The 23845-nt window shown below is 41.4% G+C and overlaps 3 protein-coding genes across 3 annotated transcripts in view; 1 reads left to right on the forward strand and 2 right to left on the reverse strand.

Moving 5' to 3' along the window:
- LOC113017965 (uncharacterized) overlaps positions 1–20194 on the forward strand; it is a 49237-nt gene extending 29043 nt beyond the window's left edge. The window contains exons 10-11 of the mRNA XM_026161045.1: positions 14687–14900; positions 19893–20194. Coding sequence (XP_026016830.1) covers positions 14687–14900; positions 19893–19984 — 306 coding nt within the window. The 3' untranslated portion in view covers positions 19985–20194. The remainder of the gene's footprint in view (positions 1–14686; positions 14901–19892) is intronic.
- Positions 1–23845, reverse strand: part of LOC113017972 (uncharacterized) — a 286973-nt gene that overhangs the window by 214690 nt on the left and 48438 nt on the right. The window lies entirely within an intron of this gene.
- Positions 3300–8592, reverse strand: LOC113017976 (cytosolic sulfotransferase 3-like). Its single transcript, XM_026161057.1, has 8 exons — positions 8496–8592; positions 6474–6612; positions 6242–6370; positions 5780–5880; positions 5579–5705; positions 5390–5487; positions 3510–3684; positions 3300–3415 (listed from the first exon to the last, which is right to left on the reverse strand). Exons 2-8 carry the CDS (start codon positions 6610–6612, stop codon positions 3303–3305), a joined length of 882 nt encoding a protein of 293 aa, XP_026016842.1. The 5' UTR covers positions 8496–8592; the 3' UTR covers positions 3300–3302.

Raw genomic sequence — 23845 nt, forward strand, 5'->3', positions numbered from 1 at the left:
TGTGTGCTTCCTGAAGTCCACAATAATCTCCACTGTCTTCTGGGCATTCAGCACCAGGTTGTTGTGGCTGCACCAGGACACCAGACGTTCAACCTCCCTCCTGTAGGCAGACTCATCCCCGTCCGAGATGAGTCCAATAACGGTGGTGTCATCTGCAAACTTGATTAGCTTGACAGACTGATGGGTGGAGGTGTAGGGGTTATTTAAAGGGGTAGGGCTTTAAGTGCATCTGGTACAGATCCATAGCTTTTATCCAGAGTCTTCCCCTGACGTGTGCTGCATGTAACATACTGTTGGTATCCTTTAAGCGACTTGTCACGGGAAGAGCGGTTGAATTTAGTGCACAACAAGAGTCACATGATGCTGCTCTGAACACCAATCACACTCTGTACAGCTCATGTTGTGTTTGTTGTCCTCTCAGTCTGTCAGGTGGAGGTGGAGGAGGGGGCGGAGTCTGTCCAGCTGCCCTTCAAAACCACAGAAAACCTTCCTGAAGATGCTGAAGTGGAGTGGAGAGACAGTTCAAACAATAAGGTCCACGTGTATCAGAACGGCTCTGACCGTCCAACAAAACAGAACAAGGATTACAGAGACCGAACAAAGATGAATGAAAACCTGCTGAAAACTGGAGACCTCAGTCTGACCCTGAAACAGCCCACAGATGGAGACAGTGGGAGATACATCTGTGAAGTCTCAAAGAACGGACGGATACGATATAAAACAGTACAGCTCAAAGGTTTGTTTGATTATTTCTGTGTGTGTATATGTGTGCGCATGTTTGTGTCTGACTGTCTTGTGTCTTCTCTACAGTTCAGGTCCAGGATCAAACAGGGGACATCAGGACTCCTCTGATGGCTGGTCAATCAGTTTGATCTGTGTGTTCTTTGATTATTGATCAGTGATGTCAGAGTGGAGTCAGTGTGATGTTGTTGTTGTGTGTTTGAGACTTTTAGTGTCCATGAAGGTCTCTGCTGCCGTAGATCCTCTGAACTGTGACAGAGGTCTCACTCTGGAGGAAACTCTCAGCACTTTCCAGCAGCTCCTCCATCATGGAGGACGTTCCCTCACTGTAACAGGTGGAGGAGAGAGGAGAGGAAGCACAGGTGGATCCTCTGAGGAAGAGGAGCGTCCCTGCAAACCACTTGATCACATGACCAGAGGGGTGTGGCCTTCAGTGGTAGTAATAAAGGAACAGTGCACATGTTCCACTTTGAAGGCTCATCTCCAACCAAGCAGACCTGTGATCACTTTGACTCAGGATGATCGTTTGGATTTGTCTTTGTTTCTCTCGATTGTCTTGTGTGGGTAAAGTACTAAAACTGAGCTTTTCCCCGTTTTCTAATAGTAAATTGCCTTTACTTTTACTTGACTCCCGATCTAGAACTTTGTAGAATTGTGTAGGCGAGTGGAAGATGGGGCGTACTGGCTGTGCAGAAATTAAGGCCGAGGTGGGAAATAAATTCATATTAAAGCTTCTGTGTATGTTCAGTTTTTATATCTTCCTAGTTAGAAAAAAATAAGCCAACATGGAAGTGCCATGAACTTGCATTGTAACGTAAGGCCAACAGATATCGACAGCTGTGACTGCAAAACCTTCCAGTCTGTAGAAGCTTACACTACGTTTCAGGAGCAGGATTATCTGTCATATTTTCCCCTCGTTCATTGGCTAAGAAGTTTGCAGTCACACATCTCTATGCAATGAGTGAGCAGTTTCAGTCAGATCCACCCCTCTTCATCACATATGTTGTTTTGCAAACAAAATAGAAATAGAGCAAACGTTAGTTTTAAGACTAAAGAATGAGTTTTCATAAACGAGCAACATATGTTTGGTGTATAAAAGAGTGCAACAGCATCACCTATACACCGTAGGCCTACCAGCAATATAGACACAATACACCAAATGTTTTTGAGTATTTCCCTGTAACCTTACCTTCTGTACATCTCATTTCCCGTTATTTGTTTTAAGTCTTTGCAGCTCAGAGGGGAGTGATTGCCATGATGTTATTGGGCAAAGCACAAATGTGAAAGGGAGCAAATATGAACTGTTCAATAAATGAAAATAATAAATGGTGCACAAAGCAAAAAGCAAAATGTTCATTAACTATCCTGTCAGAGCCCATCATCCTGTGTTAGATAGCTGCAGAGGAGCTGCTGGTTTTTATCATGATGAGTGCTGACAGGGACATGGATGCCTGTGGGAAAAATAAAGGTGATGCTTTATACAATATGTGAATGATAGGTGGTGCAACCCCGGCCATTTGAGTAGTAAAGCATTGATAGCGTAACGCACATCACTGTTGTCAGTGTGTATCGACTATCATGATCACCACCACCGTGGGACTAACAGTGGGTATTATTATTAAATACGAAATGTTTTATTATTAATATGTAGTGTCTGGGACTTCCCATGTCCCCAGGAGTATCAGTAGTACTGAGAACAGTGGGTGTATTAGTGGGAGGTGCTCAGGTAACAAAAGGCTGTGCACCAGGTGTGGCGGACCTTTACCATGTCTGATGATACGCAGTAATTGTACTGTCACCTAGATGAGTCACTGCAGCTGAGTTGAACTGATACGTTAGGGGTCTGGATGTTTTCTTTAGAGATCTTCCTCAGGAATCCTAACCTGCAGCTGAACTGTGGGGATTCATGTGTTTGTCATATGCTGATTATTATCTGCTACTGTTTAACTGTTACTACTTTTTCATGTTTTTGGTTTAGATATTATGTTAGTGATCTTAACCCTGGCCTGATGTCATCTGTATGGTTTCCTGGTGGTAGCCAGTGTCTTCACTAAGACTACTCAGGTTGGTGGTGGTGGAATCATGTGTAGTGATTTTAATAATGCTCCACACTTTCTTTTAGAACCAATAGTCCCTCAGAATGAGACAACAAACATGTTTATAAAACTTTAAGCACAGCTCTTTTTAAAATCACCCGAAACTGTACCTCTCAATTCAAAAACTGCAGTAGGGAGACGGCCAGGTTAAGTCAATCCATTCAACATCACTGCTAAAGATGAGAAAAAAAGGTGAATAGTTTATATGTTTATATTATTTTGTTGCACAATAGATTAAATAGAGTTATTGACTGGCATAACATTAAGGAAATAATACCAACATCAATCAAAAAACAAATGGTAAAGTCAAAGATTCAAAGTCAGTCTTAGCAGACGCATCATTTTGACAGTACATTATTCTAAGTTTTGTTTCTTTGTAATTTTACATAAGAGGTGCAGATGAATCTTGAAATGTTATGTTAACGTTTTCATCACTTCACAGCTCGATCGAGTCACGCTGGGGATCTAAATTTCATAACGAAACTTTAGATCAGGATTCTTCATTTTCTGCTTGTAGTCTTCATCAAACTGCTCATTCTGGGCCACAGTGAAGTGGTTCTTCCAGTCACCAACTTTCCCTGGAAACAAAATGTTCAGAGTAACCAATCAACCTAATTATATATGGAGAAAATATTGGTACTGAAAAAAAGTGATGCTGAGCATTGACTTTACCTTTTCTCATGAAAGGAGACACGGTCTGGTTCAACAGAGGAATTGTGCTGTAGTTGGTCATCTTGTTTTGTTTCATGCTGTCAAACGTCACACTGGCTCTGATTCTTTCCTTCTCTTCAGCTGATGGAGACAAACCAAGGAAGGAACACAGTCGGTCTATTTCTCGTCCCGAGTCCTGTTCACATAAATATTGAAAATAATTATCACCTTTAAAGGAACATTTCAATCCAAAATCAAATTTATCCTCTCTTATCTGTCTAGATTGATCTGGTGTTGTTAGGCCTTTTGGAGATATTTAAAAATGTCCAACTTCTCCCAATTACAATGGAATTAAATTTCATTGGTGCTCAAAGTACAAATGAAATAAAATCTGGTACAGTAACTGATTTATAATTATAGATGGGAATGTAGAGCTCTCAGGAGTCCGGTTACTTGGAATTGTTAGTCTGCCTGGCTATTAATCCCGTTAATCAGTTATCTCACTACAATCAGCTGATTTCAGTTTGTTTGACTGAAGAGAAAAATAGTGGCATAATCAACAGCGTGGCTTTGGCCATTGCTTTTATTTTTATAACACATTTATTGCACTTTTAAGTCTTTTTATCCTGTTTTGTCCTTTCATTTGTGTTCATACCTAAACACTAAGAGAAAGATCCCATGTGTCCTCATTAGTATAGGGGAGTGTGTTGGTCTGTGGAGCCTTTACAGAGTAAAAGGAGTAACGTGTAGTATAACAAATGTCTTTGTGCTGGGAGGAAATAAGTAAGGTGCTGCATTCATTTAAAGAAAAGAGTTCTGTGTGATATGGGCACCAATGACCACAAAGATCACAACAAAGAGGCGAGATACCTCAACCATGTTCAAACATTTGATCACTCAGCATGTATTTAATTTGCATGAATGTGATCTCTTTGCTGTGCTGCTTAGAAATGGTGGTGACTCTTAAAGGGGAGCCAGTGAGAGTCGATAACAAATCAAATCGATATGTGATGTCCATAATGGAATTAAATCACTAAACTCTTACCACTGCCCATTCCTATTTACAGCATATGACATCTGTATATGTATATGATATCTGCCCTGTGTAAACTAGTATTCTGAGTTAAGCGACAGCATTAGTGTCTTGGGGAAAATAAGCTTACTTGCATTTTTCAAAAAAGTTACTTGAGAAATATGGTCATGGTCCTGATAATAAAGGTTTGCTTTTCGCACTGTAATTGTGTCACAAGTCTGCATTTAGGTCTAGAAAGCTACTTAGAACAACACACGACAAAGACTGATGTAGTGATCGGTCAAACAGATTTTTCTTTTCTTCAGCTTTTATCAGTTTGACGCTTACCATGTTTCCATGCACATGTTCAGTCTCCACTCAAAGAAAAGCTGTAATTTTGATATTTCGGGCATTTACTGATACTTGTTCTTTTGTTCCATGCAAACAACCTGATTATAGATATAGTATAAGCATACTCAAAGACATCTTTATCACTTGCACAGCACACTGCTTTTTAAAAAAAAAAAGAAAAGTAAAATACCCATTTAAAACTGGGTATATCTGGGCACCTAGTCGGAATTAATTGTAATTTAAGGCAAATGTTGTTTTCTTTGTTGAATAGCAGCAAAACCTTTGGCCATGGCTTTACAGAAATGTTGTGTGTGACACTATTTCCTTCATCATCTGCAGAGACAGGCCCTGGAAAGCTGCTCTCTTTTTTCCTGCATCCAAGAAGGAAAATCTTTTAGTTAACCGTTATAGCTTTAGCCATGTATAGGCTGATAAAAATGAGATGTTCCTGTGGATCTTTGTTTGTTACAGTCACAATCAAGACAGTTTTAAAGAGCTCAGCTGACAATGGCAAAGACATTAGCACAAGCCACAGTACCTCAATCAAATCTTCATAGAACATGTAGAGGAGATTTGAATAAGTCTGCTTCTTTTCCCACCAGCCATTCACATGGTCATACCACGATCCAAAAGCCCCTGTAGCCACAAAACAATGCACAGAGGAATTTTTACATGCAAAATGAGATGACATTGTTTTTCCTGGAACCTGAAACTACACTGGACTCACTGTTTCCCTCCATGAATCCCTGTAGAAAGGTGCTCCAGTCTCCTGGTTCTGGCTGAAGGCTGTTCATCCGGTCAAAGTGAAAATAGGACACCGCATTGTCCTTTGCATTACGGGCCACATAGATTATCTACAGAAAGACACCACACTAAATTATAATCTGTGGGTTTCATTAATGTATATGCATAAGTTCATGACTTTTACCCTGCAGTCCTGCTCCCAGAAAGACTTTGGTACAAACTGGACAGGAAGGTGGGTTTTAATGAGACGAGGAGTGGTGGGAAGTTGTTCTGCCAAGTCTGTGCCTGGATGATAAGAAAGGGTTTGTTTGCAACTGATTGAAAGATTCTTTTAGATTACATGTCAATAATACTAATGGCCTGAAAAATGTAGATGTTTTAAATAACCTGACATGTTTACACACTGACAAACTGCTGGCTCTTAGAAAGCCACTGAATAAAGGGCTATTTTAGCAGCTGCTTCTTAAGCATGTGAAACAGAAACATCCAATAATAGATCAAACAGGTTGAACCTGTTTCACAACAGTTTCTGGGAATTGGTATAATGGCTGCCCTTTAATATTTTTGTTTAAGTATATAGCCAAAATGAAATTGACTTTGAGCTTTTTGTTTTGGTGTAATATGATAGCATAAAATAGGATTTAACCTGAAGGTATAGGAGGTAGACAGAACTCCAGGAAGGGAACTCTTTCATGAATAGGGATGGATGTCTGACGGTCTGGACCCATATCGCTAAAATACAGAAGATCTAAGATGTAAGAGACCCATGTAGTTCCTGAGATAAAACAAACAAACATATCAATAGATACTGGTTAGCAAGATATGTCGATCTATTTTTCTTTGTGAAAAAATACTGCAGAGCTCTTACACATCATTACCTGCTTTAGGGTATGTAGCAATAAGAATATCATCTGGTCTCGCTTTGAAGTTCTGAATGTTGTCCCAGTCATCAGTGAAAATGTTGATCATGGGGACTCCATGGAAGTCGAACAGTTCTGGCCGAGGTGGTGCTGCCATCTGTGAGAATTGCTTGTTTGTAAAATCCAAGTATCAGTCACATCAGTGTTGGGTAAGTTACTTTAAAATAGTAACTTAGTTACATTACTAGTTACTTCTCTCAAAAGTAACTCAGTTACTTCAAGTTACTCGTTACTTTCAAAGTAACTAGTTACTAGGGAAAGTAACTTTGGTTTTACTCAGAATTCTCTTGTTAATGTGTTGCTTCCATAACTTTGCCAGTCTTCTAGCTTGCTTACTTGCCACAAGTGCACTGTGCCACCTACCAATAGAAAGGAAAAGATAATGTGCATATCTCCACGAGAGAAATCCCACACCTGGACCGTCGTTGACTGCTGCCATGATTCTAGCCTACGTCACAGCGTCATGTGTGCTTTTTACATCCAACACAAAAACTGCAGTCGTGGTGCTTTGACTGTACTCAGAACTCGGAAATTCTGCCTTCTGAATAGGAAGATGTAGGTAACACCAGACTGCAGATGAGCTGCATACAGAGCTGGACTGGGACAGAAAATTGGCCCGGACATTTTGACTAGAGACCGGCCCACCATTATAGGAAAAATCATAAAGCCTTTGAATGAAAATAAACACTGTTGTGACAGTGATGTACACTGTTCTGATGGTATATATGCATCAATCTATCAATCGTTTGTTGTAAGATTCAGATAATTATTTTTTAAAAGCGAGACATTTTAAATGAGAATAAGAAAGAAAAGTATTTCTTTGTGCGGGAAGGTTGGCAACTCTAATAACTTATGAACAAAATAAAGTTCAACATCATTAACTTCATAGCACCACCCAGCTGTATAGAAACTCCGTCATGCTAGCTAGCATGCAGTACGGAAAAAGTCAGCATAACGAAAATAAACTCCACCTAAACTTGGTTTATATCTGACCCAGAGAGACTGCAGGTCATAATAACTTCTTACCTGAAGTTCAGTTCACACTTGGACCGGCGGCCGCTTCGGGTCTCTCCTCTTGCCTCCCTTTCCTTCATCCACCTGCTGGCCTCCACCACTTGCTAATGTTACTGAATCTGTGGAAGCTCCGCGATAGCCACCACACGAAGTAACGAGTAACGACCCTATCTAAATCCCAGTAACGACTAACGCGTTCCTGATTTTGGCATAATAACTAGTTACCGTGCTCGTTACCACAATAATAACGTAGTTACTGTAACGCGTTACTTAATAACGCGTTAGTCCCAACACTGGTGCACCCATCTATCCACTCTGCTACTCTACTCATCCAATTCAGGGTTAGAGTTGGGCTGCAGCATATCCTAGTATAGGGCAAGAGGTCAGTTAGGCCCTGGACAGGCTGCTAGTCTGTCACAGAGCTCACACAGAGAGGCAGAAAAACATTTACAACTACGGCCAATTTAGAATCACCAGTTCACCCAACACACGGCCAGATGGTGGAGTCAAACTCATGACCTTCTTGTTGTGAGTCACCAGTGGTAAAAACCACACTGCCGTGTCGCCACACCCTGTTAAATCTAAAATCACATCTTAAAGAACTTAATTTAAAACCTTCCCCTGGCTGGTAGGAGCTTCCCATGATGCACTGAGCATTTCTTTTTCATTCACACGTCATTCTTGATTTCATACAACACTGTTGCATTTAATAATAGTAATTACTAAACTCTGGCTTTTGTCCTGCCTCTCTCCGCTCTCTTCCTTTTTTCTGAAATGTTTCTATATGAAGTGAACTGTATTCAATTGAATGTTGTCTATCAGTGAAACTAAACTTAAAAGCAGAAGTCAGAAAAATATAATTTTTCCTGTTGACGAATGAAAAGTGAAGCACATTATTAAACGTCCACATCTAACAGTTTAGCATATTTGCATTAATAAATATAGTTTAAAGAACTCCACACTCACCGTACTGAGTAGTATTTCTTGTACTTGGCTTGGATCTGGATCTTCCACAAGTCTCTTTGTCACTTAACGTTCGCTGCAAAATACTGCATCATTTCCTGATATGTGTTGTAGTTTTGGTGCCCAGCCTCTCTGTCCCTCCCTCCCTTTCCGTGTGTGTGTGTGTGTGTGTGTGTGTGTGTGTGTGTGTGTGTGTGTGTGTGTGTGAGAGATAGAGGGCATGGCTTACCTTTCTGCTGAATGGCTGGAGGTGTGTCTTCTCACCTGTTTGCCAATTGTGAGATTGATACACCACCGCTCGGTTGGTCTGCCTCTCGTCGCCTTGATCAAATTCTCACTCTAAATTGCTTCTCTGCTGCTGGGTCCTCCACAGGGTCCTCCCCCATTTAGTAATTGTGATATGCTGGACTGCACAGACTACATTGCACTACTACATTCATACTGATTGTGACTGCCAAACATGAATACTGTCAGATGAGCTAGGTTGAAGACTTTTATTCAAAAATTGCCAGCAAAAATGACCAACAGGCAAAATAAGCGGTTTGGTTCTTTGTGTTCTTTGCTTCTTATGGATTAAATGACTTAATTAAGTGACTGGAATAAATAAAGGGCACCAATCCTTTTTGTCTTTACTTTTACTTTAAGAGTATCGTTTTAATAGTTTAACATTTATGTTTCCACTGGTGGAGATATTCACCAAGTGGAGGACTGTAAGTATCAAAGGGTCTTTTTAACAAGTGACGGTTGGAGGATTATGGGCAGATGGATTTGGACCGTGGCTGCAATGATCCAGATGATGCAATTGTCTGTTCTGGTAAAGAGAAAGCTGAATATAAAAGCAAAACTGTCAATTTAGAAGTTCACTACATCACTACCCTCACCTATCATTGTAAACTCTAGGTGGTGCCTGAAAGAATGTGATCTCAGATACAAGCAGCAGAAATATGGCTCTTCCTTACAGATAGCGTGAGAATTTCAGTCATCCAAGATGGGCTCAGATTGAGCTGCTACTCCTCTGCATTGAAATAAGCCATTTGAGGTAGTTTGGGCATCTGACAAAGGGCCTCCTGGACACCTCTTTTGTGAGATTTTTGTGTCCCACCGGGCTGAGGCCCAGGGAAGACCCAGGGCATGCTGGAGGGATTAAGTCTTTCAGCTAGCCTGGGAACATTTCTGCATTCCAGCTCATTAATGAAGTGTGCTGCACTGATAAGATGGAGGAGATGGGGATAGGGAAGTCTGGGCTCTTTGCTCAGAGGCTGACCCACAACCTGAACCAGGGTTTGGATGGAACAGAAACAGAAAATGGATGGATTAATGAAACATGCACACTGGTATTCAGTTTCATTTCTGTGTAGCCCTTCATAACATGGAGATAACCTTTAAGGGTTTTTTACAGAAAAATCACAGCTACGACACGTCTCATTTTTGAGTTTCTGTTTTAAAATGCCTCTGGTAGAAACTCACCTTGCCATTATACCCTTTGACACCAGCAAGAAGAGGTGGCATAAACAGACATTATTTACTTAAGTAGAAGTACAGATGCTAGTTTTTAAAAAATACTGATTCAACTTCTTTACTCAAGTAAAAGTAAAAAAAAATAGAGGTTCTGAAATGTACTCAAAGTAAGTGTCAGGCGGTCGCTGTGTGGAGCGAGAGAAGAGAGGGCAGGGCTCACGGGTTGGTGAAGGATGTGGACGATGTTTATTATTATTAATAAACATCGTCCACAGCCATATTTTTATATTTATTATAAAGGCAGATACAACATGAGATGGACTGATTGACTGAAGGGCTGGCGGCACTAAAAACACACACATGGGATTGACGATGACAAGTCAAGCAACTGAGGAAAAGTGAGTTCTTAAATACTCAGTGGACAATAATGGATAATGGATTATGATTAAAAACAGGTAAGAACACAGCTGCACTGAATCTGACTCATCACACACAGGAAGTGGAACAGAAAATAATGCACACACACTGAGGATTACATACTAAAAGAGAAAAACGTGAAAACTAAACAGTGACAAAGTCCAAAACTGAGAACACTGGGTCAATGACCCAACAGTAAGAAAGTAAAAGTAGCTCCTTTTACTTTCTTGCTACAAGCAGTTATGCAAAGCAACCTGAGCCTTGTCCCACATTAATGTGATAATAAATAATATTAACAGATGGAAATGCAAACTTTATTTTAATTATTCTAATAAGTGTGCTCAGCTTGATTGAGTTAATTAGAACATGAGCAGAGAAAAAGAAGGAACATAAAAGACTATATTTTCTGTTGCTACATTGTAGAGGGAGACTTTGCCTCTAAACAGGGAAATGTGCACAGTCAGGGGTTTATGTGGATTCAGTTGGTGGTTAAGCGAATCATGACTCCCAGTAATTTCTACTGAGAGCTCTGCTGCTTATCCTGGCTGATGTCCATCCTCTACACCAGTGGTTCCCAAACGTCGAGGACTTTAAGGGCATAGATCTGAAAAAGACTGCAATGGGCTAAAAGACCATCCGCCAGAAGCTTGGTGAGAAAACGACAATTGCGACAATTTTGCAATTATTCAAAAAAAAAAAAAAGAAAAAAAAAGAAACATAAAATTTGAAATGGCCAGCAGTCACAATCAGTATGGTTAAATGGTTATGCCAACAAGGATTTTTCATAATTATTGGTTAATGAAAACCCAAAGTGCTTGGAAGTTTACAAAATGTGGAATAAATGTGCTCTTTAATGGGCTAAAATTAGTTCCAAAACCAAAATATCTAAGACACGCTTGTGACTATCTATCAATACATAGACTTTATTAAGACACTACAGCTGGTGCAAGATGCTAGCAGGCAGGGGATACATGTAACGCCATAACCAAACGAAAACATTTATGTCAATTATGGCCTGAAAGTCCCGAGGTCAAAATGGGAGACAAGGGTCAAGAATGACTGAGCTGAGATCCTGTGGGACTTCCAGATATAGATGATGATGGAGATGAAGATGTGGAGGGTGAAGGTAGCGTCTCTAATAAATGAAACTAAAATAACAATAACAAAAATAAAGATCAATCAAATAAGCCAATATGGCAAAACCGTAATGATCCACATGTCAATCCATTGGGCATCTTTCTGGCCTTCAGACAGTAATTCTGATGGCTAAAGAACCAAAAGCGACAGGCGCAAAAAACAAACCAAAAAAAAAGAAAAAGGAAAAAATTAGGTAGCAGCAGTCCTACTGATAATTGGAGCACTTGGTGCAGTGACTCCCAAGCTAGGCTCCAGAAGATCCCTGGAACAACATTGGAGATCTCTGTCCAGAAGAGCAAAAAAAACTGCGCAGGACCCTCAAGCTCCCAGGCCTCTGGTAGAGGACCCGAGCTTGAAGGATAAACTGCCCGCAGGGGCGTGCTGGGTGTTTTTTTTTATAGTGTCTGTTGCAATAAAGTGTGAGCAGCCAAACATGATGGCAGACTGCCACAGATCACTTCTGAGGAAAGAGGAGGCGTTCAGCTTCCTCATAGTTTCACACCTGCATGAAGCAGCCTCACCCTGACAGCTTCAAATCACTGTGTCAGCTGATCACTTCCTGTCCTGTGATTGGCTGAGCTTCAGGCCTTCTCTCAGTCAAACTGGAAACAGGGATTGAGACAGTGTGAGGGTTTGTGGAGTGCCACAGTGCTGTAATGAATACTGTAGTGGAAGAAGTTCTTTCACACTCTTCATCCTGGAGCTGCTTTATGTCCATGATCTGCATGGAAACACGTCTATGGAGAGAAAATCCAGCTGCTGAGGGTCACATCTGCATCATTGTAGCTACAGTGGATGTTTCAGTGTCAGGACTGGAGGCGGAGCTTTGTGCGTGTCAGGGTGAGGCCGCAGCAGCCGCCTCCAACCTGAGCGCTCGGGCGTGAAACTAGGAGGAAAGCCGACGTCCTCCTCTTTCCTCAGAAGTGATCTGTGGCCGGCCGGACTTCATTCCACAGATGTGCTTTAACAAAGTGTGAAGCTGAACTCTGAGCTGTGACAGTGAAGCAGTGTGAGAGTGTCAGTAGATGATCAGCAGAGGAAAGTGAAGCTGCTGTGAGCTGATGTCCTGAAGGGCTTTTAAAGAGTCTCTGAGTTTGACAGGAACATGAAGATGTTTGTGGTGTTTGTGATCCTCCTGCACGGTAAGTACACCTTCCTCTCTCTGCTCTCATCATCAGCTTTTCTTTCATCTCTCTCTCTTTAATGTGTTGAAGTGCAGCAGGAGGAGATTTCCATCAAACACTGGATTCTGATTCAGATCAAACTAACGATCCAAAGCAGCAACTTTCAAATCTCTGGATTCTTCTTGGTGCCTTTCAGATGAGCTCATGTTACAATCAGCTGCTGTGTGTGTTGTTGTGTAGCTGAAGCTCGGACTCACATTTCATATGTGACCAAAGGAAACTTGGTGCTGTGTGACACACTTTAGATTCTCTGCTCCTGCTTTGAACTCTTCAAACTAAAGAGCCACACGGATGATTGACTGTGCAGCTCTGACATGGCACCAAATGTCCCTGTTATCAGCTGCTGGATGGACGTTATCAGAGCTTTTTAGTGCCACACGGATCACCAGGAGCTCCTCCTCTGTCTGCAAACAGGCTCAGCAGCTCTGATCATTGGAGTCAGCACAGAGTGTGGAGACATCTAGTGGTGGTGGAGAGAAGTGCATGTAACGTGTGTGTGTTGTGTTAATCAGCATGAGTAGTTCGGGGAAGGTGCCTCCCTGTGCCTGATGGGAATCCTTGTAATTAAACAGCATATGGCCACAGCTAATCTGCAAGTAGTGAAAACAAGGAGTCAGTGTGAGCTGACATTACAGCAGTCTGTTTCTGTTCCTATTATTTTGGCCCGTTGAGAAACTAAAATGTATTTAAGTTTCAATGAAAGTGCACTAAAATGCAGTAAAATCACAGTCCTGCTGATTCTCCTTTGGTGGACACCGAACATTTTTATCTGCAGCTGAAACAAATGTCAAATTAATATATTGAGTCTCTTTCTGTGTCCTCAGTTTCCCAATATGCCTCGGCTGTGGACCTTTATGTGGGACAGCCATTTGTCTTGCTGCCCTGCGATTTTCCCACTTTTGAACTGGACAGCCCCTCAGTTGTGTGGAGTCGCTCCGACCTCAGTCCTCCAACCGTCCACCGTCAGCGTCAGCTTCAAGGAGACGAACTGAAAGATCAAAACCAGCGTTACAGCGGCCGAACATCCATGAAGGCTGACGCTCTGGAAACTGGCGACCTCAACCTCACTTTGACCAACCTCCAACTGTCTGACAGCGGCACCTACACCTGTTCCGTTACAGACCTTAAATATGGCAACCGGAAACTGGGAGATGTACAGCTGCAGGTCAAAGGTCAACAACAAACAGCTGTTGTAGATACATGTCACATCAATCAGATGAAGCTTTATTATTTTAACAGTGTCAGAATAACCATGTTGGCCCTTTGATTTAAGCAAAGGTCTACTCATTACATTTATAAATGACATTCAGTCAAAGATCATATTATTCTTTTTTTTCTCCACAGAATGGTTTCCATCCTGGCTCAAAGCTCTCATAGTTATTCTGGTTCTCGTTCTCATCACTTCTGGAGGTCTTTTATTTTATTTCCGCCAGTATTTCATGTCAGGTGAGTCTCTGCTACTACACTACCCATAATGCCCATAAATTTCTGATTTGTGACATCTGGTATCCTTTTTGATTATAACTGGGATTCATTGGCATAGCAACGAAAATGTATAAAGTAATCTTTAATAATATTGTGTAAAGCAAGCATGTATAAAATTAAAAAAAAACTATTTTTCCCAGCAAAGAGCCCGGTGGAACACGCTGAGCGTGTTAAGAAGACTCCCAGTTTACATGAACAAATTGTAATCTATCAGATTAAAAGCTATAATTCCTCTGAAACCTGCAGCATATTTTCTGTAGTATAATATTATGATCAATGCATTGAATGGTGCACTGAGGTCTAACAGGACAAGCACAGAAATGAGTCCACAGTAAGAGGCCATCAGATGATCACTAGTAACCTTTACTTTTGCAAATGTTGTGCTTTGTTGTTCTCTCAGTTTACAAGTTGGAGGTGGATTCAGGAGTGGAGTCTGTCCAGCTGCCTTGCAAAACCATGGTTTGCCTGCCTAAATACGCTAAAGTGGAGTGGAAGGACAAAAACAACAGGAAGGTCCACGTGTATGAGAACGGCTCTGACCAGCCTGAAGAACAGGACGATAAATACAAGAACCGAACAAAGATGAAGAGAAACTTACTGGAACCTGGAGACCTCAGTCTGACCCTGAAACACCCCACAGATGGAGACAACTCCACCTACACCTGCACCGTCTACAACAGGGAGGGAAACATCCTGATGGAGAAACAAGTGGAGCTGAAAGTCAAAGGTCAGTGCTGTAGATCCAGGTCAAAGGTCAGAGGTCAGACTCATGATGGTGGTTCAGTCTCAGTGACTCCATCCAATAATGTCACAGTGTTAGCATGTCTGATGTTTGTGGCTGTTTTGGTTTTTATTTGATTTCCAGCCAAATGTAAAAGCTTCAGCAGATGAACTGTAGGAGCAAAGTTCATGTGTGAGACTTCATCTGAAAGGTAACATCTTCTAGTTTCTGAACATGTGTTTGTTTAGCATGTGGCTGAAACACAGGCTAAGCTAAGTCAGCTCAAATCTCAGTAACAACCTTCTTTGGTCCTCATCTATAATCAGTTATGATTATAGATAGTTTACTAACTAACCCCACAAAGCATCAGTGTTTCAATAACACTGTGAAATAAAATGGAGATGCTAATCAGGGTTAGCATGTTACCCTGCTAGCAGTCTTGGCACATGGACAATGTTGTAGCTGTATATGTTACTTAGTTTGTTCATGTAGCTCCCAGTGAAGCAGCAGCATTCAGCCTGTTAGAGTCAACACAAATGTCTCCATCCAAGCTCATGTTGTGCTTTGTTGTCCTCTCAGTCCCCCAGGTGGAGGTGGAGTCAGGGGTGGAGTCTGTCCAGCTGCCCTTCAACACCACACTTCACCTGCCTGAAGATGCTAAAGTGGAGTGGATGGACAACTATAGGACGGTACACGTGTATGAGAACGACCCTGACCAGCATGAAGAACAGCACCAGGTTTACAGAGACCAAACGAAGATGAATGAAGACCTGCTGAAAACTGGAGACCTCAGTCTGACCCTGAACTACCCCACAGACTACAACACAGACACCTACACCTGCACCGTCTACAGCAGGGAGGGAAACATCCTGCTGAAGAGAAAAGTGGAGCTGAAAGTCAGAGGTCAGTGCTGATGCCCATCCCCCTGGATGCCTAGCCAATGAAATCAGGTCGTTATCTGCTGCAGATTTCCTGCTAGCTTTTTGGTACCAACAGCTGATTGTTTTTGTCTATTGTGTGAGTGTCGTGACTCACTCAATGCAGTCTGTCCTTAACGCTTTTAAATTCATTTGCGTTACTGTTTTTAAATCACGGTCGAACTGTGGCTCCTTCCACATATGGCTTTGCAAAGATTACGTAAAACAGCCCAAAACCCCATTATAATCGAGAAACAAACTTTGCCAGTCCGATCAGCTGTTTATAGGACTTTTTACGTTGGAGTAAATATCATCAGGTTGTTAACTTGAACTATCGCATATCTGTCATTAACTGCAAAAATCGGAAATTATGTCATTTTCTTGGGAAACGTAGTTTTTCCCTACAGGGCTTTTCAAAGGTTCACCGGTGTTTTTGAAAACCATGTTTGACTTTATGCCCTTCTGTATAGTTTCCTGGACTCTGAGAACTCAGATTGCACTGTTAAGACAGTCAGAATAAATTTCCTGTGGTTGAAAACTATTTTGTGCAACTTTTTTGCATTTACAGTTTTGAGGGGTATATCCCTGAAATTTTTGTAACTACAAATATGTGTAAAAGAAAAACAACCCAAATAAAAGATTATTTTGTAGTTTATTGCACTTCTGTGCATTTTCTTTTTGATGTTTTTGGACATAATGGTTGTGTTGTTGTATTGATGTATAGCCACTTAAAATTCTCCAAAAAATAGCAGTGATTTCCACGTCTCCTTCATGATGCGACAGCTTATGTTGTGTTTGTTGTCCTTTCAGTCTGTCAGGTCGAGGTGGAGGAGGGGGCAGAGTCCATCCAGCTGCCCTTTAGTACCTCAAAAAACCTGCCTGAAGATTCTAAAGTGGAGTGGTTGGACAATTACAGGAAGGTCCACCTGTATATGAACGGCTCTGACCAGCCTGAAGAACAGCATCAGGTTTACAAAGACCGAACGAAGGTGAATGAAGACCTGCTGATAACTGGAGACCTCAGTCTGACCCTGAAACAGCCCACAGAGGCAGACAGTGGAGGATACAGATGTTTAGTCTGGAGAAAGGAAACGTTAATCAGAAAGAAAATAGTGGTGCTCAAAGTCAAAGGTTTGTTTGTTCATTCATTATTTGTGTGTGTGTGTTTTTGTTTGTGTGCGTGTTAAGTTTATTAGTTAAGGCCTATGTATTCACAGGAACATGAAGATATTCAGGGTCCAATCCTGACACGTAGTCTAATGCTTTTATTTTCAGGGCCATGTCCACTTAATACTCCACTTTATGGTTATATGGCATTTTAGTTAATATAAAGCATAGAATTGAGGCACTTCAAATAATTTCATCTCAACAAAACCTAAAACAGTTCAGGGGATTGACCCAATGGTCGGTAGCACAGAAGTACATTCCTGAGCAGGTCTGGAGGCCACACACACTGAAGGCAGTGGTGGCGTAAGAACAGTTCAGGAGGCCAATCGCACAGCCAGCAGCAGCGTTTTCAGTCTGAAAAACGTTTCCTCATTTATGCAAATGACTTCTTCGGTCTAAACTGACTGCAGGTTAATCAGTTCAATTCTTTTCACTTTTATTTATATAGCACCAAATCACAACAAAACACAACAACAGTTGCCTGAAGGCGCTTTATACTGTAAGGTAGACACAACAATAATACATACAGAGAAAACCCCAACAATTGTTTGACCCCCTATGAGTAATACTTATTTTCCACCCTGATTTACGAATAAATTCTTTACAAATCCCACCATGTGAATTCATGGATTTTTTTTCACATTCTGTCTCTCACAGTTGAAGTGTACCTCTGGTGCAAATTACTGACCTCTGTCATCATTTTAGGTGGGGGAACTTGCACAATCGGTGGCTGACTAAATACTTTTTTGCCCCACTGTATTTCCTCTCCAGATTATGAGTCATCTGCTTTAGGCTACGTGTTTGAGAATTATACCACGGAGTCAGGTACTTCTGATTTGAGGCCTTAGTTTTCACAGGAGCTACAGTATCCAGAGTCGTACGTAGTGAGGAGGTGAAATTATTATTAACAAGATAATCGACCTCTGTTGGGGTAGCGTTCAGATAGCTGCTCTGCTCTGTGTTGGTACAGGGCATCGGAGATGATAACAGTGGGTGGATTATATTCTTAAACTTAGTTACAGCACTTTCAGAAATGTTCAGGTTCGATGCCATATGTTAAAACAAGATCTAGAGTGTGATTAAAGTGGTGGGTGGGTTCTTTTACATTTTGAGAGAAGCCAATTGAGTCTAATAACAGATTAAATGCCATGTTGAGGCTGTCATTTTTAGGGTGATTAATAGGCTGGTGTGAAAAGTTGCTGCCACACCTCCCCCTCGGCCTGTGCTTCGAGATTTCTGGTAGTTAGAATGACTCGGGGGTGTTGAATCATTTAAACTAACATAATCATCCTGCTGTAACCAGGTTTCTGTAAATCAGAGTAAATCAATTTGTTGATGAATAAATTATTAACTCATGTACTACGATACAGACTATGACTACCTCCCAATCACTAGAATGTCCACCCATCTTTAACTGATAAGAAAAACAGGCTCCAGAGTAGCCTTGCAGGACTGGTCCACTTGTTAGCAGCACCTGCCCTCTTTATTGGAAATTCTAATGAAATTAATGAAATTCTATTCATTTTAGAAGCCTGGGTGTGCTGCCTTACCTTTCAGAGAAGAGTGGTTGGAGAGAATGAGCACAGCTGAATTTATCTCTAATCCGAATTGTTAATAATAACCCAACAGGAATTCAGTGGAAATATGGTGAAATTGAAAGTCCTTCTGAATTAAGAATTCAATCCAATAATTTGAGGAAGAAAAGCCAAAAACACAGAAGCAATTTGTAAGACGACAATTTGGGCAGCAGTTTGATCTCTCTTAGCATCACTCAATATACACTATACCTTTTATATTGTCTTTACAATAGACAGTATAAACTTGGTGTTCAGTAAATTAAGCTAAGCAACATCATTTTAAATGCAAGTTAAAATCTCTGCTACACTTGATGTAACTTAAATGATTATGAGCCCTGCAGTCACTGTAAGGCAGTCCAGCACAAAGCTTTACTGTGAATTCACCACACTAATACAACCTAACCTGTTTATCCTGGACAAAACTAACCAGCATTCTCATGCAACGTTCGAATTCACAAAATAAGTATAGGTTAGTTTTTTTGCAGGAGGTTTAACAATACCTAATTTATCAAACACACCGCATACAAAACCAATATGTGATGAAAATTATGAAGCTTCCAGGTTTATCAAACACAACTGTGCAGTTATTGTGTTTAAATCTCTCATTCCTCTCGTGCTCTGTCTTTCTTATCTTTCTCCATCTCTGAGTGCCTTTCTTTTCTCTCCCTGTGTAATACAGCAGCTGGACCTATAGCTGCAACACACTGTGAGACAACAGCTGCACTCTTTCCAGCCTACTTTAACCATTGAAACTAAAGTAACAAGTCTATAAGAAGCATAAAATACAGCTATTTGTTTTAAAATACAGGGACTAAAAGTAAAAAGTTGTCAGGATAATAATTACAGATACTTGAAAATTCTACTGTAGTAAGGAACGATTTGTACTTAATTACTGCCCAGCTCTGATTTTCATGTTCTTATATTGGTCAACCTAATATAATTATAGCTACCTGATTATATTCTGATCTGTGTTAAGCGCAATTCACTATCAGCAAAATCACATATGAATCACAAATCTGTGTTTAACCGTTACAGCATTAATGCTGTTTTCTGCTGTTCCAGATGATCACGAGATAATGTTGGATTAGGTCGGCAGTACAGTTCTTTTCTTCTCAGTCCCAAACACGAATCCAAAAAGTTGATGATTAATCATTAATCACAGAATCTAGAGATTTGAACAGAAATTTTAACTAGTCAGGCTACATTTTTCATTTCACATATTCACATATTAACAACAAAGTTATGTTTTGATTAAAAAAAAGAATAAAGTGAATAATAGGAAAAGGACACTCTATAAATTGCTGCGTGTCTCTGACTGTGTTGTGTCTCCTCTGCAGGGAGAGTTCAGGTCCAGGATCAAACAGGGGACATCAGGAACAGAAGCAGCTCCATTGATCCGACTCCTCTGATGGCTGATCAATCAGTTTGATCTGTGTGTTCTTTGATTATTGATCAGTGATGTCAGAGTGGAGTCAGTGTGATGTTGTTGTTGTGTGTTTGAGACTTTTAGTGTCCATGAAGGTCTCTGCTGCCGTAGATCCTCTGAACTGTGACAGAGGTCTCACTCTGGAGGAAACTCTCAGCACTTTCCAGCAGCTCCTCCATCATGGAGGACGTTCCCTCACTGTAACAGGTGGAGGAGAGAGGAGAGGAAGCACAGGTGGATCCTCTGAGGAAGAGGAGCGTCCTACAAACCACACATGACCAGAGGGGCGTGGCCTTCAGTGGTCGTGGTCCTAAACACGGCATGGTAGTAATCAAGTTCATATTCAAAGACTTTGTCATTGCATTTGAAAACAGCAAAATTTCCATCGCATATAAGCAATATTTAAAAATAAGTAGAGGTTAATAAATTGATCTATGCTTTCATGAATACTCAAACTAATAGAAGTCTAAAAAAAATCTCCACTACACAGCAAAATCTCCAGTGTTAAATTAACACTGGAGAGTGTCTATATGGGTCCACACCTCTGAGTGTTAAATACAACACTGTTGAGTGTTAAATTAACACTTTTGACAGTGTTATATGTTTAAAAGTAACCTAGTCAGTTTTGAAGATTAACAATGGCTAACATTGAGCAGTGCTGATTTTCTAACACTAACACTGGAAAATAACTCAAAATGTTAGAAATATTCCAGTGATACACCTGCATCGGGATTCATTCTGAGCGGATTTCAGCTCAAAACTTCCCATTTCATGTTCAACACATCAGACACACCTGCAGCTAACATAGCTTACCTTAAGAAGGTAAGCAAGCACACCTAACCCTCGTGAGCTGTTAGCTCTAGGAGCACTATTAAGTGGGTGAAAGGTCTTGTGTACACACAGAGCTTTATCTTTACCTCAGTTGATCTCACTCGTCCATCCGACCCTGAAAATACCTTGGTCACTCTCCTGATCTGAGGTAACTGAGGATCAACCAGCATCACCACCATTCCAAATATTGATGTCTGGTGAGGAATTTTGACAGTTTCCTTGGGTTTGCAGTCCAAACAAGTTTGCAGTCCAACAATATTTGGGATACACAACTTGGGGTAGTGAGCTATCCAGCTGCCCCACCAACTAGCAACTGCGTGTCAGAGGATCAAGTTCTGCAATGTCTGCTGAGATATTTCCCTGGGACTTGGAATTCAGGATGACCTCAGTTTCAGTGAGGACAGGCCTTAGGACTTGGTCTCTCACTGTCCCTGAGCCAAAAGTGGTATAAACTGAGGTCTTAACCAAATAAATCTCATACATAAGCTCCCATACTCTGCAAAAATGTGGTGCTGCAGGAGGGTTGGAATGGTAGCTGATCTGCTGCAGGTCAGGACTAAAATGACTGAAAGAATCTTTGAACGCAGCGTCTCCACCACAGAAAATAGTCCCTTGGTGTGTGTGTGTGTGAGTTTGATCAGTTGAAGTCTTTGTTGTGGAGTCTGACAGCAGTGGGGAGGAAAGACCTGCGAAATCTTTCCATCCCACACTGCTGTCAGAGTCTCCTGCATGGGGTGGGGGATGACAGCTCAGCCACCATTCTCCTGTCACTCACCACCTCCACTGGGTCCAGAGGGCATCCTAGAACAGAGCTGGCCTTCCGGATCACCCTGTTCAGTCTCTTCCGGTCTCCTGCAGAGATGCTGCGGCCCCAGCAGACCACACCATAAAAGATGGCCGAGGCCACCATGGAGTCATACAACGTCTTTAGGAGTGGGCCCTTCCCCCTGGGGGAAAAAAAAATGTTGGGGGGGGGGCTGACTACCTTAAGGAGAACTCGTGTGTAATCTATGGAGCTGTCCAGATATAAGACTTTTGTTGCTGAGTTTAGGTGGCAAATCTGGAGATCTTACATGAAGTCCCTATCGCAACAAAGACGATCACTTTGTTGTGATAGGGACAGAAGATCCTAAGTGAAACTTTTTTGTGGACACACTGGTTTAGCTTGGAGGAGACTGCCTGACACCAGGCCTAATATTTGAGCCATCCTGACAGGTCAAAGAGGGTATATTCCACATTGGCAGCCCATCTTTCAGCGAATCTCTGATCTCATCTCACCTGGCAATTTACTCAGAAGTAGCTCCAAATGTGACGCAGATGTCAATTTAGTTTCACATTCTGTGCTAAGAGTGTTGAGCATGCGAATGAGAGACCTTATTCACAGGGCAGTTATCTCAAATTCTTTAGTATCTCCCCATCGAATGTCTGGTGAATCCATCACATCAACAGTCATAAGAGCTAGTTTATGCGGTTTGCCATACCTCTTATTCAGAGCAGCCAATGTGTCAGAATCTGATTGTTCAGTGATGACGTGACGAATCCTACTTCCGGGCCTAAAGTAGTCTGCGTTTAATATGGCTTTTGTGTTGTTAATGTAACCGGTCTCTGCTTCATCCCGCTGCAACAGTTCGGCCCAAACAGACTCCTCGACTCTGCGTTGTGTAGTGTTTAAGAAGACGAGGAGTCTCTGATCAATCGTTGCCACTTTATTTCCCTGAATGGAAACAACGGTGTTGTATCAGTGCAAATGGCTCGCCACACACCACTCCGCACAGCACACTACGGCAGAGCATCCATTAGCATTCTGCTTTAGCATACAGCCTCACACATCAATAAACAAATGAAAAGCACATAAAACTGGTGTTGGACATGTGTCCACTAGGCACTTATTACACTCGGTGCTCATCAGCTAATCAAACATGTTTTATGTGTCTGTACTACTTGGCTATATCGTGTGCGGAACAATACAACTCACCTCTCGTATGGCTACGGCAGACTGACAGCGATTACTGCAGCCACCCTCACCTAACCAGCCACACCGAGAGGGGGGCGCTGTTTCCCCATTGCACTGATATTTGTGGCAAGTGGAATAATACCATATAAACACTGTTACATTAACATGTTTAATGTTATGTATTTTCTTCTATTTAATCTCAAAAAGCTCCTAAAACAGTCAGTGATCCCTGTTGACCTCCCTCGGCTTTTATTACCGCTAATCATTTATTTAAGCTCAGTTTTTAAAACCTTAGGATGTAACTACAGCCCAGCCCATGCAGCAGTATATGAATGACTAACCTCGTATTGTGGATGGATTATCTCAGTTGTTCTCCTGGCTGAAGTTTGGTCCTTTTACAGCATCCTGCCATGCGATTACATTTGTTCCTCACCACCGAGAACACTCACGTTAACTTTTATCGAGTGGAAAAAAAGTTAGCTTGTTTATATTATGCTAACATAGCTGTGTCGCTAGCGGTCACGTAGCACATAATTATATACCAGCTAGCCAAACTTCAGTAACCCTACAAACGTCACTGCTGTTTAGTTTTCTGTCTTCATTTATGTTGGAAGTGATAGCAGAGCTGTACGTTTGAATTTGTTTCCAAAACCCCGCAGTCAGGACATCCTATATTGTATTTAGATAGAAGCTAGCGAGCTAACTCCCTGCTAACTTCTAACTCCATTAAATGTCATAAATTCCGTTTTCATGGATCCCTGGATGTTAAACTCAATTATTACACCTGGCAGAGCAGAACGCTGATCATTTTATTAAAGATGAAAGACTTTAGACAGTTTTTCAACTCTCAGTAATGCCATAGTGATCGTTTGATATATGGACCTGCAGCGAAGTTCAGGCCCAGACACGGCTAGTGACGTCAGACTGAACAACCGGATAGGGGAATAGATGAGGTTCTTCTAGTTTTAGGCAATCCATCAGTCTGAATAGCTCTGTAGCATCTGGAGGCACAAAGTTACAAAGTTATTAGGAGCTATCTTCAGTGTGGTAAACTCACAAAGTCTGGTATTGTCAGTGTA

Source organism: Astatotilapia calliptera, unplaced genomic scaffold, assembly GCF_900246225.1.
Source record: "Astatotilapia calliptera unplaced genomic scaffold, fAstCal1.2 U_scaffold_3, whole genome shotgun sequence".
In the NCBI taxonomy this organism is placed as follows: Eukaryota; Metazoa; Chordata; class Actinopteri; order Cichliformes; family Cichlidae; genus Astatotilapia; species Astatotilapia calliptera.

Excerpts from the sequence above, each read along its gene's own strand:
- LOC113017976 (XM_026161057.1), bottom strand. The coding sequence starts at position 6,612 with ATGGCAGCACCACCTCGGCCAGAACTGTTCGACTTCCATGGAGTCCCC. Across the intron at positions 5,488-5,578 it reads GGGATTCATGGAGGGAAACA|GGGCTTTTGGATCGTGGTAT; the intron begins GTGAGTCCAGTG and ends TTGTGGCTACAG. Across the intron at positions 3,416-3,509 it reads GTCTCCTTTCATGAGAAAAG|GGAAAGTTGGTGACTGGAAG; the intron begins GTAAAGTCAATG and ends TTTTGTTTCCAG.